The sequence below is a fragment of the Schistocerca serialis genome, chromosome 5 (assembly GCF_023864345.2).
Source record: "Schistocerca serialis cubense isolate TAMUIC-IGC-003099 chromosome 5, iqSchSeri2.2, whole genome shotgun sequence".
In the NCBI taxonomy this organism is placed as follows: domain Eukaryota; kingdom Metazoa; phylum Arthropoda; class Insecta; order Orthoptera; family Acrididae; genus Schistocerca; species Schistocerca serialis.
The window spans coordinates 163,222,378-163,241,696 of record NC_064642.1 but is presented as its reverse complement, the minus strand read 5'-3'; the positions used below and the strand labels follow the sequence as shown (position 1 = coordinate 163,241,696).

The window sequence follows — 19,319 nt, the reverse complement described above, 5'->3', positions numbered from 1 at the left end:
TTGCTCTAATTTCTCGGATCTTTTCGTTGTGATCATTACGCGAGATATATGTGGGCGGTAGTAATATGTTGCCCATCTCTTCCCGGAATGTGCTCTCTCGTAATTTCGATAATAAACCTCTCCGTATTGCGTAACGCCTTTCTTGAAGTGTCCGCCACTGGAGCTTGTTCAGCATCTCCGTAACGCTCTCGCGCTGACTAAATGTCCCCATGACGAATGGCGCTGCTTTTCGCTGGATCATGTCTATCTCTTCTATTAATCCAACCTGGTAAGGGTCCCATACTGATGAGCAATACTCAAGAATCGGACGAACAAGCGTTTTGTAAGCTACTTCTTTCGTCGATGAGTCACATTTTCTTAGAATTCTTCCTATGAATCTCAACCTGGCGCCTGCTTTTCCCACTATTTGTTTTATGTGATCATTCCACTTCAGATCGCTCCGGATAGTAACTCCTAAGTATTTTACGGTCGTTACCGCTTCCAATGATTTACCACCTATGGCATAATCGTACTGGAATGGATTTCTGCCCCTATGTATGCGCATTATATTACATTTATCTACGTTTAGGGAAAGCTGCCAGCTTTCGCACCATGCATTAATCCTCTGCAGGTCCTCCTGGAGTACGTACGAGTCTTCTGATGTTGCTACTTTCTTGTAGACAACCGTGTCATCTGCAAATAGCCTCACGGAGCTACCGATGTTGTCAACTAAGTCATTTATGTATATTGTAAACAATAAAGGTCCTATCACGCTTCCCTGCGGTACTCCCGAAATTACCTCTACATCTGCAGATTTTGAACCGTTAAGAATGACATGTTGTGTTCTTTCTTCTAGGAAATCCTGAATCCAATCACAAACCTGGTCCGATATTCCGTAAGCTCGTATTTTTTTCACTAAACGTAAGTGCGGAACCGTATCAAATGCCTTCCTGAAGTCCAGGAATACGGCATCAATCTGCTCGCCAGTGTCTATGGCACTGTGAATTTCTTGGGCAAATAGGGCGAGCTGAGTTTCACATGATCTCTGTTTGCGGAATCCATGTTGGTTATGATGAAGGAGATTTGTATTATCTAAGAACGTCATAATACGAGAACACAAAACATGTTCCATTATTCTACAACAGATTGACGTAAGCGAAATAGGCCTATAATTATTCGCATCTGATTTATGACCCTTCTTGAAAATGGGAACGACCTGCGCTTTCTTCCAGTCGCTAGGTACTTTACGTTCTTCCAGCGATCTACGATAAATTGCTGATAGAAAGGGGGCAAGTTCTTTAGCATAATCACTGTAGAATCTTAAGGGTATCTCGTCTGGTCCGGATGCTTTTCCGCTACTAAGTGATAGCAGTTGTTTTTCAATTCCGATATCGTTTATTTCAATATTTTCCATTTTGGCGTCCGTGCGACGGCTGAAGTCAGGGACCGTGTTACGATTTTCCGCAGTGAAACAGTTTCGGAACACTGAATTCAGTATTTCTGCCTTTCTTCGGTCGTCCTCTGTTTCGGTGCCATCGTGGTCAACGAGTGACTGAATAGGGGATTTAGATCCGCTTACCGATTTTACATATGACCAAAACTTTTTAGGGTTCTTGTTTAGATTGTTTGCCAATGTTTTATGTTCGAATTCGTTGAATGCTTCTCTCATTGCTCTCTTTACGCTCTTTTTCGCTTCGTTCAGCTTTTCCTTATCAGCTATGATTCGACTACTCTTAAACCTATAATGAAGCTTTCTTTGTTTCCGTAGTACCTTTCGTACATGATTGTTATACCACGGTGGATCTTTCCCCTCGCTTTGGACCTTAGTCGGTACGAACTTATCTAAGGCGTACTGGACGATGTTTCTAATTTTTTTCCATTTTTGTTCCACATCCTCTTCCTCAGAAATGAACGTTTGATGGTGGTCACTCAGATATTCTGCGATTTGTGCCCTATCACTCTTGTTAAGCAAATATATTTTCCTTCCTTTCTTGGCATTTCTTATTACACTTGTAGTCATTGATGCAACCACTGACTTATGAACACTGATACCCTCTTCTACATTCACGGAGTCGAAAAGTTCCGGTCTATTTGTTGCTATGAGGTCTAAAACGTTAGCTTCACGAGTTGGTTCTCTAACTATCTGCTCGAAGTAATTCTCGGACAAGGCAGTCAGGATAATGTCACAAGAGTCTCTGTCCCTGGCTCCAGTTCTGATTGTGTGACTATCCCATTCTATACCTGGTAGATTGAAGTCTCCCCCTATTACAATAGTATGATCACGAAACTTCTTCACGACGTTCTGCAGGTTCTCTCTGAGGCGCTCAACTACTACGGTTGCTGATGCAGGTGGTCTATAGAAGCATCCGACTATCATATCTGACCCACCTTTGATACTTAACTTAACCCAGATTATTTCACATTCGCATTCGCTAATAACTTCACTGGATATTATTGAATTCTTTACTGCTATAAATACTCCTCCACCATTGGCGTTTATCCTATCCTTGCGGTATATATTCCATTCTGTGTCTAGGATCTCCATTACACCTCCCTTAAAATCATGGTCAGTTGTTGGTCATCTCTCTTAAAACCAAGATCAAATCTTGGTCGCCTTACCCACGCATCTCCGTCACTTGCAGCCAGCTAAGGTGCAAGCGAGTCGATATTTATCCTGTAACGTCACTTCTAAACACACACCGTTCCAAGCTCAGACCTGGTAGGGGTGAGCTGAAACGCCTTTTATATTTTCACATATATAACTTTCTAGGTTTCTCAGTTACCTTTCGGAGGACAAGTAGAATGAGGACTATCTCGGAAGTGGCTGGAAATTCAGGAGAATTAAAAGCTCTGTTTCACACATGATGCTTTTCAGTCCTTTGTCTCATGACTAGCCATGTGGATGAGCTTGTGTGGCCTGGCCACCTCCAGACGAGAAAGGCGTCCACTCACACACTAGCCATACTTCCTGCCAACAATACTCCAGGTACAGTTCGTGAGTGTACAGGCAAGTTGAGTAAGGCAAGACAAAGAGATGAATACTTTCCACTAAGGAAATATAACAGGAAGACTGACTTTCACTGGCTAACGGAAAAAAACAATGTTTCCCTCATTTTCACGCCTGTGTAGCCATAGTTTGCAGACCTGTGATCGTAGTGCGAAGCGAAAAATTGATAACGGTTCTGGGCACTTCGATTTTATATCGTGTGCATTATGACACATGTCCTTGACAAATTCTGAGACAAATGCTTTTCAGAAGATGCACATTGATAAGCTAACAAAAGTACAGGGTTATTACAAATGATTGAAGCGATTTCACAGCTCTACAATGACTTTATTATTTGAGATATTTTCACAATGCTTTGCACACACATACAAAAACTCAAAACGTTTTTTTAGGCATTCACAAATGTTCGATATGTGCCCCTTTAGTGATTCGGCAGACATCAAGCCGATAATCAAGTTCCTCCCACACTCGGCGCAGCATGTTCCCATCAATGAGTTCGAAAGCATCGTTGATGCGAGCTCGCAGTTCTGGCACGTTTCTTGGTAGAGGAGGTTTAAACACTGAATCTTTCACATAACCCCACAGAAAGAAATCGCATGGGGTTAAGCCGGGAGAGCGTGGAGGCCATGACATGAATTGTTGATCATGATCTCCACCAAGACCGATCCATCGGTTTTCCCATCTCCTGTTTAAGAAATGCTTCTGCTTTAGCCTTTTCCGTAAGATTTTCCAAACCGTCGGCTGTGGTACGTTTAGCTCTCTGCTTGCTTTATTCGTCGACTTCCGCGGCTACGCGTGAAACTTGCCCGCACGCGTTCAACCGTTTCTTCGCTCACTGCAGGCCGACCCGTTGATTTCCCCTTATAGAGGCATCCAGAAGCTTTAAACTGCGCATACCATTGCCCAATGGATTAGCAGTTGGTGGATCTTTGTTGAACTTCGTCCTGAAGTGTCGTTGCACTGTTATGACTGACTGATGTGAGTGCATTTCAAGCACGACATACGCTTTCTCGGCTCCTGTCGCCATTTTGTCTCACTGCGCTCTCGAACGCTCTGGCGGCAGACCCCTGAAGTGCGGCTTCAGCCGAACAAAACTTATGAGTTTTTCTACATACCTGCAGTGTGTCGTGACCATATGTTAATGAATGGAGCTACAGTGAATTTATGAAATCGCTTCAATCATTTGTATGCAAGTGGAGTAGACACGGACGGGAGATCACCCTAGTGAAGATACTGGCTGCAAATGGAGAAATCCATTGAGATAAGAGACTCTGGCAAAGCGCAGATTATTATTACGCAGAGCCTGTGAACGAATATCTTTAAAATGGCGGAGCTGGTCTAATATTCACATGCTACTGTCGTGAGCATCTATAGAAAGAGGTAGAGCAGTGATACTACCACTAGGCCCTAAATGGTTGGTCGTCCACGACTCTGCACAGAACGTGGCGTTCTGGGGCTTGTCTGCTCTGTAAAGTAGGATAGATGTAAACTGTTCCATCTCTGCAAAAAGCACAATGCTGGTCCACGCAAAAGTGTTTCGGAGCACGCCGTTCATCGTACATTGTTGAACATAGAGCTCCGCAGTAGACCACTGCTGTGTGTTCACATTTGGACGCAACGACATCGGGCACAGAGGACCATCAGGATGTGTCCGTCGATCGGTGGAAACACGTCGGATCTTCGGTTGAATCACATTTTTGCTACACAGGGTCGATAGTCGTCTCCACAAACGCCGTCATTGAGGTGAACGGAAGCTCTAAACGTGCAGCGCGACACGGACGCAGGCTAGTGGGAGCAGCATTATGCTATGGGAGACATTCTCCTGCACTTGCATGGGACCTGTGGTAAAATCGAATATACACTGACAGCTGCAAACCACCTGCATCCCTTCATGCTTGATATCTTTTCCCCGATGGCGAAGTCATCTTTCAGCAGTATAATTGTCTGTGTCTCGTAATCAGAACCGTGCTAGTCTTTTGAGCAGCATTATAGTGAACTCACGTTGATGTCTCGGCCACCAAATTCGCCTGATGTAAATCCTATGGGAACCCATCAGGATCGCTTTTGGGCGCCATCTCTACGTATGCAAATCAACGGCCCGCTATTTACACCAATTTCTTGACCTGTGCGTCGACATATGATGTCACATACCTCCACAAACCGACCAACAAACTGTCGGGTCCCTGATACACAGACTCAGTGATGAATTTCGTGCCAAAGAGGACAAAAAGTTATCAAACAGTTGGTCATAATGTTTTGGCTCATCAGTATACTTCTCTGAACATTGAAGATGTGATAAAAGAGGCGTACTAATCACTAATGTAAACAAAGTAATAATAATATTATTATATTAAAATATTTCATATAATTTATTGTTATTAGTATTAAAATTCCATGCATCTGTGGCTCACTAAAAGTGAGAGTGACAGCAATCTCTGTTTGGGATGGGAGGAAGGTGGGAGGGGGCGAGGGAGAGACAGTAACTAAGAGAGAGAGAGAGAGAGAGAGAGAGCGAGAGAGAGAGAGACAGAGAGAGAGAGAGAGAGAGAGAGACAGAGTCAGTGTGTGTGTGTGCGTGTGTGTGTGTGTGTGTGTGTGTCGCACCCGAACCCCGGATCTGCTCCTATGGCGTTCTATATTACTGTAACATACAGGTCACATTTGTGATCGTGAACTCATTTGAAGTTTCTGTTTTGTGTTGAAAATAATGTTTTGTATTATCTCTTCCCCCCCTTCCCCCCCCCCCCCCCCCCCCCCATAAACCATGGACCTTGCCGCTGGTGGGGAAGCTTGCGTGCCTCAGCGATACAGATAGCCGTACCGTAGATGCAATCACAACGGAGGGGTATCTGTTGAGTGACCAGACTAACGTGTGGTTCCTGAAGGGGGGCAGCAGCCTTTTCAGTAGTTGCAGGGGCAACAGTCTGGATTATTGACTGATCTGACCTTGTAACATAAACCAAACGGCCTTGCTATGCTGGTACTGCGAACGGCTGAAAGCGAGGGGAAACTACAGCCGTAATTTTTCGTGAGGGCATGCATCTTTACTGTATGTAGGTATGTTGTTTGTTTACCGGGGACATAGAAACGACCGAGAGGCTCCGTTTCCGCCACAGCCGCAGTGGTCCACAACCCCACGATGACTACCGCAGTCCACTTCACCCCTCCGCCGCCCCACACCGAACCCAGGGTTATTGTGCGGTTCGGCCCCCGGTGGACTCCCCCCAGGGAACGTCTCACACCAGAAGAGTGTAACCCCTATGTTTGCGTGGTAGAGTAATGGCAGTGTACGCGTACGTGGAGAACTTGTTTGCGCAGCAATCGCCGACATAGTGTAGCTGAGGCGGAATAAGGGGAACCAGCCTGCATTCGTCGAGGCAGATGGAAAACCGCCTAAAAACCATCCACAGACTAGTCGGCTCACCGGACCTCGACACAAGTCCGCCGGGCGGGTTCGTGCCAGGGACCAGGCGCACCTTCCCGCTCCGGAAAGCTGTGCGTTAGACCGCTCGGCTAACCGGGCGGGCATCTTTACTGTATGCTTAAATTATTATGACGTCCTCTTGGGTGAAATATTCCGGAGGTAAAATAGTTCACCATTCGGATCTCCGGGCTGGAACTATTCAGGAGGACATCGTTATCAGGAGAAAGAAAACTGGCGTCCTAAGGATTGGAGCGTGGAATGTCAGATCCCGTAATCTGGTAGGTAGGTTAGAAAATTTAAAAACGGATATAGATGGGTCAAAGTTAGATATAGTGGGAATTAGTTAAATTCGGTGGCAGGAGGAGCAAGACTTCTGGTCAAGTGAATACAGGGTTATAAATACAAAATAAAATAGGTGTAATGCAGGAGCAGGTTTAGTAATGAATAAAAAAATAGGAGCGTGGGTAAACTACTACGAACAGCATAGTGAACGCATTATTGTCGCCAAGATAGACACGAAGCCCACACCTACGACAGTAGTGCAAGTTTATATGCCAACTAGTTCCGCAGACGACGAAGAGATTGAAGAAATGTATGATGAGATAAAAGAAATTATTCAGATAGTGTTAGTCATGGGGGACTGGAATTCGATAGCAGGAAAAGAAGAGAAGGAAATGTAGTAGGTGAATATGGAATGGTGGTAAGGAACGAAAGAGGAAGCCGCCTGCTAGTATTTTACACAGAGCATAACGTGATCATAGCTAACACTTGGTTTAAAAATCATGAAAGAAGGCAGAAATTTAAGGAGATGAGATCTGGATAAAGTGAAAGAACCAGAGGTTGTAGAGAGTTTGAGAGAGACTGACAATAAAAGGGGAAATAAATACAGAAGAAGAAGAATGGTTAGCTTTGAGGGATGAAATAGTAAAGGCAGCAGAGGATCAAGTAGGTAAAAAGACGAAGGCTAGTAGAAACCCTTGGGTAACAGAAGAGATATTGAACTTAATTGATGAAAGGAGACAATATAAAAATACAATAAATGAAGTAGGCAAAAAGGAATACAAACGTCTCAAAAATGAGATCGACAGGAAGTGCAAAGCGACTAAGCAAGGATGGCTAGAAGACAAATGTAAGGATGTAGAGGCATATATCACTATGGGTACTGCCTATAGGAAATTTAAAGAAACCTTTGGAGAAAAGAGAACCACTTGTATGAATATCAAGAGCTCAGATGGAAAACCTGTTCTAAGCAAAGAAGGGAAAGCTGAAAGGTGGAAAGAATATATAGAGATTATACACAAGGGCGTTGTACTTGAGGGCGATATTATGGAAATGGAAGAGGGCATAGAGGAAGATTAAATGGGAGATATGATACTCGTGAAGAATTTGACAGGGCGCCAAAGTCGAAACAAGGCCCCGGGAGTAGACAACATTCCATTAGAACTACTGGTAGTCTTGGGAGAGCCACCATCTGGTGAGCAAGATCTATGAGACAGGCGAAATACCCTCAGACTTCAAGCAGAATATAATAATTCCAATCCCAAAGAAATCAGGTGTTGACAGGTGTGAAAATTACCGAACTATCAGTTTAATAAGTCACGCTGCAAAATACTAACACGAATTCTTTACAGACGAATGGAAAAACTGGTGGAAGCCGACCTTGGGGATGATCAGTTGGGATTCCGTAGAAATGTTGGAACACGTGAGGCAATACTGACCCTACGACGTATCTTAGAAGACAGATTAAGAAAAGGCAAACCTACGTTTCTAGCATTTTTAAACTTAGAAAACGCTTTTGACAATGTTGACTGGAATACTCTCTTTCAAATTCTGAAGGTAGCAGAGTCAACTACAGGGACCGAAAGGCTATTTACAATTTGTACAGAAACCAGAATCGAGGGGCATGAAAGGAAAGCAGTGGTTGGGAAAGGAATGAGACAGGGTTGTAGCCTATCCCCGATGTTATTCAATCTGTATATTGAGTAAGCAGTAAAGGACACAAAAGAAAAATTTGAAGTAGGAATTAAAACCCATGGAGAAGAAATAAAAACTTCGAGTTTTGCCGATGATATTGCAATTCTGTCAGAGACAGCAACGGACCTGGAAGAGCAGTTGAACGGAATGGACAGTGTCTTGAAAGGAGGATATAAGACGAACATCAACAAAAGCAAAACAAGGATAAATGAATGTAGTCAAATTAAATCAGGTGATGCTGGGTGAATTAGGTTAGGAAATGAGACACTTAAAGTAGCAGATGAGTTTTGCTATTTGGGGAGCAAAATAACTGATGATGGTCGAAGTAGAGAGGATATAAAATGTAGACTGGCAATGGCAAGGAAAGCGTTTCTGAAGAAGAGAAATTTGTTAACATCCAGTATGGATATAAGTGTCAGAAAGTCTTTTCTGAAAGTATTTATATGGAGTGTAGCCATGTATGGAAGTGAAACATGGACAATAACTAGTTTAGACAAGAAGAGAATAGAAGCTTTCGAAATGTGGTGCTACAGAAGGTTGCTGAAGATTAAATGGGTAGATCACGTAACCAATGAGGAGGTACTGAATATAATTGGTGAGAAGAGGAATTCGTGGCACAACTTGACTAGAAGAAGAGATCGGTTGGTAGGACATATTCTGAAGCATCAACAGATCACCAATTTAGTATTGGAGGGCTGCGTGGAGGGTAAAAATTGTAGACGGAGACCTAGAGATGAATACACGAAGCAGACTCAGAAGGATGTAAGTTCCAGTAGTTACTTGGAGATGAAGAAGCTTGCGCAGTATAGATTAGCATGGAGGACTGCATCAAACCAGTCTCTGGACTGAAGACCACAACAACAACAACAACAACACGTTCTCTGTATTTCACAGCAATCTCAAAAATGATCTCATTTATTCTTTTAAACATTTTATTCCTTGATGCCATAGTCACATTGGGCTGTTATAGAGCTCCTTCCTTTTCAGTCAAAATACATTTCTTTTCCCATCATAATTATCATAAAGCTGGCTGTATGATATCCTATCCATCGTCGAGCTTCCCCCCCCCCCCCCCCCCTCGAGGCAAATCCATTTAGCTGAGAATGCTTGATCGTGATCTTTTCCATTGAATAAGGGGCGTCAAATGAAAACGAGACAGATGGAGAGAAAAGTAAGTAAGTTGCTTATTATTTCAAAAGTAATTGTCGTAACTGTTAATTCATTTGTCTTCATGAAAATATGTTTGCAGTTGTCTACGGAACCACAATTTCACCCAGACCTGCCTACATGTTGCTAAGGTTGTTTCGCTGGAAAACCCTTGCACATCCTCCACACAGTCCCGATCGCTCCCCATGCGATTTCCGTAGTTTTTGAGGCCTGAAGAAAGACATTCGCGGCCGTCGATTTGCTTCGGACTAGAGGTGCACGCCTGGCTACAACCGAAAACATCTTTCCGTATAGGTATTGACCGTCTTGTGTCACAGTGGAATAATGTATATTAACAGTTATGGCGATTACTTCATGATTACACTAAACAGTTTACTTACTTTTTTGCATCCATCTGGTTTTCATTTGACTATCCTTTACAGAATCACAATATTTCTATCCAAGTACCAAGTGTCCTGGAAGTAAACGCGAGTATATTGCAGAACATTTCTAGTTCAGAAATTTGCCTTACTACCAAGGCAAACCGCCCTGAAATCTTTCTCCGTATATTCATTTTCTCGTGGATATTGGAACAATAGCTGTTACTGTGTCTTGTATGTACTGGTATTAAGTATAACACCATAGCTTGATCGCATTGGATGGACTTTAAACAGCTTACCAGTTTCGACTCTTCTGCATCATCATCCAAACTAACAGAGATCAAAACGTCAAGTAGATATTTAACGCCCTATTTTGTCACGGAAGTCAACTCAGACTGATTTCAAATGACGGAGCTAGAGTTTTCGGTTATATCTGTGGATGACGTTGGTGATCTGTAGAAAGACCATTTTATAAGTTGATGCAGCAGCTTCAGCTTCTCTCTAAGTAGATACGAGTCTGCCATAAAGAATACTCCACGTCCGATATTGTCACACTCTTATTTACGCGAAGAACCTCACTGCTGTCAGACTTGGATTTTAATCTTTTTTTGTACATAGTATTTTGTGAACTCCACAGATTTTTTGGGAATGCTTCTGGAGATGATAAACACTGAGTCCGATTTTCTCAAAAATTTGACGATTGGAGGCCCACAGTTCCCCTTATTATGACATATGAATAAATCTTAGGTTGTTCCTCTGGGCTGCTACTATTCCCGAGTGGTCCCAAACATGAAAAGTATTATTGGTCATCTATTTCTGTGTTTTAATAACACAGGGGATGCTCAAGCCACAGCATACCATTTCACTGAAACATTTCATAACATACAGTGAGCTGCAATCTGTTATATTTCGGGCATGCAGCTGTGCAAATTCTACTTCTATTGATTTTCCGACATTGTATCTTCCGTCATCGTTGAAGTTGACGAAGAAATTCTTTAACTCACTTTGGGGGTGGTCGGAAAATAAGCGGCAGAAGCGAGAGAATTTGCAAGGTTGCACGTCCAAAATTTAATGGATTATTCATTACGCTGTGAAAAGCTGAAGATGCATATCGAGCGTTTATGAGTATCAGTATGAAGTGATTGTTCCAACAACACAGAGCAACCGCTTACACTCTGACCACATCCATTACAACCGGTCACATCGGCTGACCTCTGACCTTTTTTTGCTTGCGGGTTGGGGGGGTTCTTGGTATCCTGTGTGTGTGCTTCAGGCCAACTACCACTTGGGACTTTGAGAGGTGTCGGTTGTGGTCAGAGCACACCCCTAAGTTGCACAAAACCAAATTCTGATGCCCAACAGAGTGAGGACCTCCCCAAATGATCACACAAATTAAATGAAAACGATAATACTGTCGCACAACGGAAAATGTCTCATTTAAATGAATATTAATAGGGATGGCTCAATTAAGCGTGAAACAAGTGGGTACCACATGATTCACATGGGAGGAGGGTCCTTCTAGCTATGAATCGAAGCAAATGGACGCTATAACAAAAGTATCTGTTTTTGAACCTGAAAGTTACCCAATGACACCTTAAAAAGAACCATTAACAATCAGACAATGGAATACAACTCAAAGTATAATCTTCGCACATGTGGTAGAGACAATAAAACACAGTTACGTTAATAATTCGCAGGCACAGCCAGTGACTGCGTAAGTTGTTAAGTAGATGAAGGAAGTCCGCAGAAAGACAGGGGTGAACACCACAAGATTCCCAAGAATGTACATTGCAACAAGGTGGTTGCGGGTCTTTAAGATCGTGTTGCCAGCTACTGAAGGGAGCGAACTAACTTTGCGTCTGAACAGTGTTGATGGGTGTGACAATGGCTCATCTTATCAGAGCACGTGGAGCATACTTGAGGTAGCTGGCGGCAGCAGTGGCTGGAGGATGCAATATCCACCTTTCTTTGTACTCGGTGTATGGACATCCTTCCAGCAGTAGCAAGGCTCATCTCATCAGCCATCTCTCCTATCCTAACCTGAAGTGTATACAAAAACCTAAAGTGAAGAGTTATTCTACAATAGTCAGAAAAGAAGTGTGTTCACCAAGAACCGTCTGAAACTCAGCTGTCTTGCTGCCAGAACTGGAGATCACTGCCAATGACATTACATTATATTTGCTGTTTTGTTGGTGCTGACATCTGGTGGCTCACCCTGAAAGTGATCTCTGCACTTTATGTGCATCAAAGTTTAATAAAGCAGATACATAGTGTTTGAAGTTAATTTTGTTGGTATGTAATTCAGACATCTTTCTTTTCTTTCATACCAAAACAGTTAAAATACAAAATACACTCCTGGAAATGGAAAAAAGAACACATTGACACCGGTGTGTCAGACCCACCATATTTGCTCCGGACACTGCGAGAGGGCTGTACAAGCAATGATCACACGCACGGCACAGCGGACACACCAGGAACCGCGGTGTTGGCCGTCGAATGGCGCTAGCTGCGCAGCATTTGTGCACCGCTGCCGTCAGTGTCAGCCAGTTTGCCGTGGCATACGGAGCTCCATCGCAGACTTTAACACTGGTAGCATGCCGCGACAGCGTGGACGTGAACCGTATGTGCAGTTGACGGACTTTGAGCGAGGGCGTATAGTGGGCATGCGGGAGGCCGGGTGGACGTACCGCCGAATTGCTCAACACGTGGGGCATGAGGTCTCCACAGTACATCGATGTTGTCGCCAGTGGTCGGCGGAAGGTGCACGTGCCCGTCGACCTGGGACCGGACCGCAGAGACGCACGGATGCACGCCAAGACCGTAGGATCCTACGCAGTGCCGTAGGGGACCGCACCGCCACTTCCCAGCAAATTAGGGACACTGTTGCTCCTGGGGTATCGGCGAGGACCATTCGCAACCGTCTCCATGAAGCTGGGCTACGGTCCCGCACACCGTTAGGCCGTCTTCCGCTCACGCCCCAACATCGTGCAGCCCGCCTCCAGTGGTGTCGCGACAGACGTGAATGGAGGGACGAATGGAGACGTGTCGTCTTCAGCGATGAGAGTCGCTTCTGCCTTGGTGCCAATGATGGTCGTATGCGTGTTTGGCGCCGTGCAGGTGAGCGCCACAATCAGGACTGCATACGACCGAGGCACACAGGGCCAACACCCGGCATCATGGTGTGGGGAGCGATCTCCTACACTGGCCGTACACCACTGGTGATCGTCGAGGGGACACTGAATAGTGCACGGTACATCCAAACCGTCATCGAACCCATCGTTCTACCATTCCTAGACCGGCAAGGGAACTTGCTGTTCCAACAGGACAATGCACGTCCGCATGTATCCCGTGCCACCCAATGTGCTCTAGAAGGTGTAAGTCAACTACCCTGGCCAGCAAGATCTCCGGATCTGTCCCCCATTGAGCATGTTTGGGACTGGATGAAGCGTCGTCTCACGCGGTCTGCACGTCCAGCACGAACGCTGGTCCAACTGAGGCGCCAGGTGGAAATGGCATGGCAAGCCGTTCCACAGGACTACATCCAGCATCTCTACGATCGTCTCCATGGGAGAATAGCAGCCTGCATTGCTGCGAAAGGTGGATATACACTGTACTAGTGCCGACATTGTGCATGCTCTGTTGCCTGTGTCTATGTGCCTATGGTTCTGTCAGTGTGATCATGTGATGTATCTGACCCCAGGAATGTGTCAATAAAGTTTCCCCTTCCTGGGACAATGAATTCACGGTGTTCTTATTTCAATTTCCAGGAGTGTAGCTTCACAAACCTCCTCCATAGCTTTGTGGAATGTTAATACAATTCTCAGCTTAACTGTAGTCTCAGACCTAGTATTGAAGTTATGTTGCATACAGATTTTCTTGACTTTAGTATCATTAATGCGCTCAAGAGACCAATTTGTTTAAATAATTGCCACTTTCAGGGGTGAAGTGGGGCATGGTCAGTAACTACAAGCAAGCTGTAGGGAGTGGTGGACTCTTTAAATATGATGAATGAGCAATGCAAAATGCTATTACAGCGTATAGGAGAGGTGGCAGAAGCTTAAAGAAAATAACTGAGGAATTCAGTGTTCCAAAAACTACATTGGCAAATAGGGCAAATGAAAAATTTAAGAAGAACCATGGAGGTCAGTAAGTTTAACGTGAGGAGCATAAAAAATTAGTAGTAGAAGGAATTTTAACCTGTACAGAGTGAGGGATTCCTCTTCAAAGTGATGATATTAGGGACACACTAAAACATTTTCTTGATCGACATGGATATCATATGAAGAAATTCAAGAATAGACATGAGAGGGATTTGATTCAGAATCTCTTTTGTTGACATCCTCACCTCACATTTCGTCTTTCAGAAAATGTGATAAGATCAAGAACTGCTCTTGATGAAGACTGCATCATCAGATATGTCAAAAACTTGGAAGTTAATGTGAAAGAAGTTTCTCGAGAAAGGACTCTAATCTATGATGAAACAAATTTCACAGATGATCCTGGATCTTTTAGGGAAATCGAACTGGAAATGGAGAAATACCCCCCCCCTTTTATTGTCTACAAGACTGCAGGCACAAGTCTCTACCCAACTTGGACAGAAGGTAGTGTTGAAGGCTCACATTATGCAGTAAGCAAATCTGGTTGGTTTGACATGCCATTATTTGGAGAATGGTTGGTTTGTCAAAATAGTGCTGCCATATTTGAGAAGATCTGATAGAAGAAAAGTTGTTACAGGGGACAATCTTCCAAGTCAGCTCTCCCAGAAAGTGATAAGATTGTGTCATGATCATAACATTGCCTTCATAATGCTGCCCCCAAATTCTACACATCTTACGCAGCCCCTGTATGTTGCAGTATTCTGACCCATTAAAGCAGCATGGATGGCTGTTTTGATCAACTGGAAGAACCTGTACAAAGGCTTTCTGCCTAAAGTCCAGTTTCCAATAAAACTGAAGGAAGCACTGGAGAAGGTTGAGAATATGCACTGGAACATCATCTCTGGCTTTAGAGCATGTTGTACATCACCATTAGATCCAGAGAAAGTGCAGCAGAAAATTCAAAGGAGAGTTCAGCACTCCATGTCTGAGAAAACTGCTGAAGATGTTCTATCTGAAAACGTTGTCATAGTCAAATCTAGTGATTTCACAAGAAGCAGAGGTAGAAAACGGACTTTTCAAATCAAGTATGAGCATTTCTCCTGCAGATTTTGACCTGAATGTTTCCACAACTTCTGCCACACATACCAGTATCTCCAAGCACCAGTCTTCTGCTGATATGCAACAGGTTAAAATGTTACCAGTAATGTAAGAGAATAGAAGCAGTGATGGAGATATTCAGATTCCTGCAATTAAGAACAGAAGTGTTGAAATTAAACCTCAGTTTGCATTATAAACAGGGGACAACCCAGAGACTTCATTGTAGTGAAATTCATCACAGAAGAAGACCATTAAACAAAACTATATGTGGGAAAAATAATTGGCATGCCAAAGGATAAGACACTTCACATCAAATTTCTAAAGAAAAGAGAAGGGAAAAAAATGATAGTGTTCCATTTCAATCAGGAAACTGACATCCAAGATGTTTTGTACACTAATATTGTACAGAAAATTGATGTGTATCAGCACATCACAAGATGAAGATTTCTCTTCCCAATACTGTGCAAGAATGTTGACATACAAAAGTCTGAGAATTGAAAATTAGCAATGAACAATACAGCAAAGCTGCAAATAGATTTGTAAGACTATTTATTTCATGTTTTAATGTATTAAAATTGTCTTACTTTCAGAAAAAGGTCCTGAATGTAACTTAAAAAATGTTCTCTACCAAAGTTTGGTATACAGTAGATTACAATAAACAATTTCCTACTCAACATTCTCTGATGTGTTATTTCCCTTTAAAAAAAAAAAATCTGATCCACTTCTTCTCCATAGTGAACTAGTGTGCCATAGTCGTACAAATAAATGTCTGTCCCACTTCACCCTCTGTGGGGTAAGTGAGACAGCTCTTCAGCCCATAGAAAGTCCCTCCAATATGTTTAAAAAGTATGAACGCAAACACATTGTTAGAAGATTATATATTTAAAGTTCCATAAAATATGCAAACAAAATTGATGGGTGTATTTACTAAAAACTTGAAAATCTGGCTCACTTCACCCCTTTCTATGGTAACAATTTAAACAATCTCCTACTCTTTCTTATCTCATTATACTTCAGCCAAGCCAGGAGACTTATCTCACTCCATGACGTGATTCTGACGTTGACGACTGAAAAACTCTGACGTAGGCACAGCACAAAAGTGCAAGCTCTCCCAAAAATGACAGAATTTTGAGGCATCATAACGAACATTCACATACCTCTGAGAGAAGCCACACCTGCCTAGAGATCTATTATGTGCCTAAAAGGCTTTTGCAAAGAATTCCACATTTCCTTCAACAGAGGAATGCATGTTCTGTAATCCTCCTGGATAGTGAGCTGGGCGAAAGATATGGCCAGTCTCACTATCTGCCACCCAGCCCTCCCAGAGTGCAACAATTTTATAGCAGCCAAGTCCTCTTAATAGGACCGTTATCTCATGCATCCAACTTTTAAGCTTTCAGATCTTTGAAAACTCCACCAACTACATAGGAAAAGCAGAAGAACAAACAGTGAAGGGAAGCTAAAAACAGCCACTGGCAATGCTAACCCTGATCAGCAACTACAGAGCAATGTAACTGAATGGCTACTTGATCAGGGGAATTCTGAAATATGTTAGTGGATGCTTTCAGAGAAAAAGGGCCACATTACAACCTGTAAAATAAAGTTATTGCAAAAAGGGGACTGGGCAACTATAAAACAACATGCGTTGGAAGGTTGTGGCAAGAGCCAAACACTCTCTTAACTGTAAGAGTGACCACCTAAAGGATATTTTTTTTCCAAAAAGTAATATGTGTAATAAATTGTGTAAAGTGTTACAGTTCTTTAAATTTAAATACAGTGTTTAAAATTCTTTATTGTTTCTACTGCAGCCTGTACTTCCTATAAGAGTTTTGTGTGATGAATTCTTGCTATTGAGAGTAGTGGGTTAAGTTGTGTTTGGTATGTTGTTACTCCCACAAGTCGCCATCACACTTTGTGTGTTTGAGAGTGAAATGCTTCCACTGAGTGGGATGACAATCCAGGCATGTGTTCACCTGTCGTGTTGCAGTAGCTCCGGCTCATCCTCGTCACCGCCACCAGCAGTGTCTCGCTACTCACTGGTGACGCAGCTGACGACTGCTGCACTGTGTGCCAGCTCCCCAGTGCTGCCTGCTGCACCACATGTGCCACCAGTTGTCAAGTCGCTTATCCGGCCACTCACCGTGCCCAAGGTAACATAGTCTCTCTGCCACACCATCTGACAATGTATTGCAACTAGTAATACACCAGGTACAGGGGCTGCACAGTACAATAAAACATACTGATGTGAATTTAATGATTTCCAAAGCTGGTTTTTTGACTTACTGATAGATACTGTTAATGCGGATAAGTAGGAAGAACAAACACGTAATGTCTGGATACAGCATTAGTAGTGTTCTGCTTGACACAGTCACATCATTTAAGTATCTGTGAAGAACATTGCGAAGTGATATGAAATGGAATGAGCATGTGAGGATTGTGGTAGGGAAGACGAATGGTCGACTTCGGTTTATTGGGAGAATTTTAGGAAAGTGTGTTTCATCTGTACAGGAAACCGCATATAGGACACTAGTGCGACCTATTCTCAAGTACTGCTAGGGTGTGTGGGATCCGCACCAGATTGAAAGAGAAACACTGAAGCAGTTCAGAGGTGAGCTACTAGATTTGTTACTGATAGGATCGATCAGCATGCAAGTCTTATGGATATGCTTCAGGAACTCAAGTGTGAATCCCTAGAGGGAAGAAGACATTTATTTCGAAGAACACTACTGAGAAAGTTTAAAGAACTGGTATTTGAAGCTGACTGCAGAATGATCCTACTGCCACCAACATAAATTTGCAGAGGGACCACGAAGATAAGATATGAGAAATTAGGATTCGTATGGAGGCATATAGACAGTCATTTTTCCCTCACTGTATCTGCGAGTGGAACAGGAAAGGAAACGACTAGTAGTGGTACAGCGTACCCTCCACCACGCCCTGTGTGCTAAACTCTTCATCTCAGCCTTCATGTTGCAACTAATAATACCCCTGGTTTAGAGGGTTCACAGGTTAGATTGTGAGGAGGTTTGGCTGGTGGTTCATAATGCTTACAGAGCATTAACGTCCTCAGTTATTTACTGAACGCATTCCAATCTCTGTTTTCCCCTACAGTTTTTACACTCTATGGCTCCCTGCAGTACCATGGAAGCTATTTGCTGATGTCTTAACACATGTCCTGTCATCCTGTCCCTTCTTCTTGCCAGTGTTTCTCATATGTTCATTTCTTCACCACTTCAGTATGGAACATCCTAATTCCTTACTTTATCAATCCACTACCATACAATGATGTGCTCCATATGTAGATTCTCAAAAATTTCTTCCTGACATCCACATCTACATAGATACTCCATAAGCCACATTATGCTGCATGTCATTTACTTTCCTGTTTCACTTGCAAACAGAGCAATGGAAAAATGACTATCTATATGCTTCTGCACGACCCCGAATTTCTCGTATATTATCTTCATGGTATGTACACACAATGTATGTTGGCAGTAGTACAACTGTTCAGCAGTCAGCTTCAAATACTGGTTATCTAAATTTTCTCAATAGTGTTTCCCAAAAGGAATGACCCCTTCTCATCAGGGAGTCCTATTTGAGTTCCCGAAGCATCTCTGCAGCACTTACATGTTGTTCAAACCTACCGGTAAAAAATCTAGCAGCCCACCTCTGAACTGATTCGCTATTTTCCTTCAATTTGATCTGGTATGGATGCCAAACACTCAAGCAGTACCTGAGAATGGGTAGCACCAGTATCCTATATGGATTCTCCTTTACAGATCAACCACTCTTTCCTAAAAGTCTACCAATATACTGAAGTGTACAGTTCGCCTTCCCTACTGCAGTTCTCACCAGCTCATTCCATGTCATATTGCTTTGCAATGTGATGCCCAGATATTTAAACAACTTGACAGTGTCAAGCAGGACACTAGTAATACTGTATCTGAACGTTACAGGTTTGTTGTTCCTCCACATCCACATCAACTTACACTTTTCACATTTAGAACTAGGTGCCATTCATCATACCAACTAGAAATTTCGTCTAAATCATCTTGTGTCTTCCTACAGTCACTCAACTTTGATACCTTACCATACACCACAGCATCATCGGGAAATAACCGCAGATTGCTGCTCAATCTGTCCGCCAAATCATTTATGTATACAGAGAACATCAGCGATCCTATCACACTTCCCTGGGGCACATCTGTGAACTT

At 43.1% G+C, this 19,319-nt stretch overlaps 1 protein-coding gene across 1 annotated transcript in view; it reads left to right on the top strand.

Moving 5' to 3' along the window:
* Positions 1-19,319, top strand: part of LOC126481819 (ankyrin repeat domain-containing protein 33B-like) — a 138,259-nt gene that overhangs the window by 107,747 nt on the left and 11,193 nt on the right. Inside the window, exon 6 of the mRNA XM_050105776.1 lies at positions 17,093-17,255. Coding sequence (XP_049961733.1) covers positions 17,093-17,255 — 163 coding nt within the window. The remainder of the gene's footprint in view (positions 1-17,092; positions 17,256-19,319) is intronic.